The sequence below is a fragment of the Protopterus annectens genome, chromosome 16.part0 (genome assembly GCF_019279795.1).
Source record: "Protopterus annectens isolate FY-2018-M chromosome 16.part0, PAN1.0, whole genome shotgun sequence".
Taxonomy (NCBI): Eukaryota; Metazoa; Chordata; order Ceratodontiformes; family Protopteridae; genus Protopterus; species Protopterus annectens.
The window spans coordinates 223,754,367-223,755,838 of NC_056750.1; the positions used below are offsets into that span (position 1 = coordinate 223,754,367).

The 1,472-nt window shown below is 36.1% G+C and overlaps 1 gene segment (V, D, J or C); it reads right to left on the bottom strand.

The window, feature by feature from the left end:
• Nucleotides 1–562: 562 nt before the first annotated feature.
• On the bottom strand, nucleotides 563–1,123 carry LOC122790504. The segment is given in 2 exon segments: nucleotides 563–894; nucleotides 1,041–1,123. Coding segments are annotated over 2 exon segments (351 nt in total).
• Nucleotides 1,124–1,472: the final 349 nt, after the last annotated feature.

Genomic DNA, 1,472 nt, shown 5'->3' on the forward strand with positions numbered 1-1,472 from the left:
GGTGTGATGGTACAGCACCACCCTGACTCATGCTTAGGATAGTTTTTGTTTTGCCCTAGCCACTTGCCCATTAATACTCAGTATGCCATTCGTAATGCATAGGCTACTAGAGTATAGTCCTTTGTCTTCATTAAGAATTGGAAGTTACTGTCCAGAAACCCCACATCTGTTCTGGGGTTGGTAAATGAGCAAAAATGCCACTCAGTACTTAGCACTCCCAACCAACTTCTCAGGGATTAGCTTCACTAACTGAGGCTGGGTCATCTGCTTCACCTAGTCATAGTCTGGGCTTCATCCCTCTGTGCTGTGGAGCAAGCCAATTTCTTCTTTCTTTTAAGACAAAATAAGAGTCATAAAAACAATACAATTATTGCAATATTTTTACAAAATATGAACAATTTCATTTACTATTTTTTTTTAAGTGTACGTTTTTTTCACAAAAGATTAACCATTTAATTTATTATTTTTTCTTTGAAGTGAATGCTATTAATTTTCTTTTACTTATTTATTTATTACAAAACACAAACCATTTCATGTATTATATATAATGAGGCATTTTATATCTCCTGGGATATAGTGCTATTGTAACATTGTGTTATCATACTGTGTCACTCACTGCACAGTAGTAGATTGTACCGGCATCTTTAACATCCACGTCAGCAATTGAAAGGCTTGTGAACTTGTTTCCTTTGTCAGCACTAACAGTAAATCGTCCAGAGCTTTCGAGGTTCTTATAGGTAAGCAGTATAAGCTTTGGGGTGCCATTTACAGTCTGATTGTACCACTGGATATTTTGATAACCTGATATAGAATGATTACAGGGAATTGTAGCCACGGTCCCTTCTACTGCAGTTAAAACTGCTGGCTGATTGACAGTTTCTGCACATTCTCCACCTGTTGAATGAATAGACACCAGTCAGACAATACATTTCAAATATAAATCATCTTAAACTACTTTAACAAAATAATAAAGATATGTTATCAAGATAAGTCAGACACGTGTACAAATAAATAAAGGCCCCACTGTTTCAATGACATACCTGAAAGTAACACAGCAGTGATCATTAACCATGTGTATATTCTGTTTCTGTCCATATTGGTGCAGTATGTTGACAGAGTCAGTGTACGTACCAATGTTATGCATTCTGTACTGCACTGCAGGATTTATAGCCAGCATTTCCTGTGCTTTAGCAGACCTTTAACCAATCAGAAGCCATGGGTACTTTCAGCATTTAAAGATAATCTTAGTATGTAATTTAATTGTTTTTAATTTGTTGTGGTTTGTGATCACCATCTTGTGACAACAACTGGCACTGCAAGGAAATAAAACTGAAAACTTCCTGCATCTAAATGACTATGCAAGACTTCCTACCAATACTCATATGTATCATACCCCTCAACTTGCAGACATTGAAAATAGGTGCAAACATCCATGAAAAGTAAGTACATCTAGCCAAAAATATGGACATCTA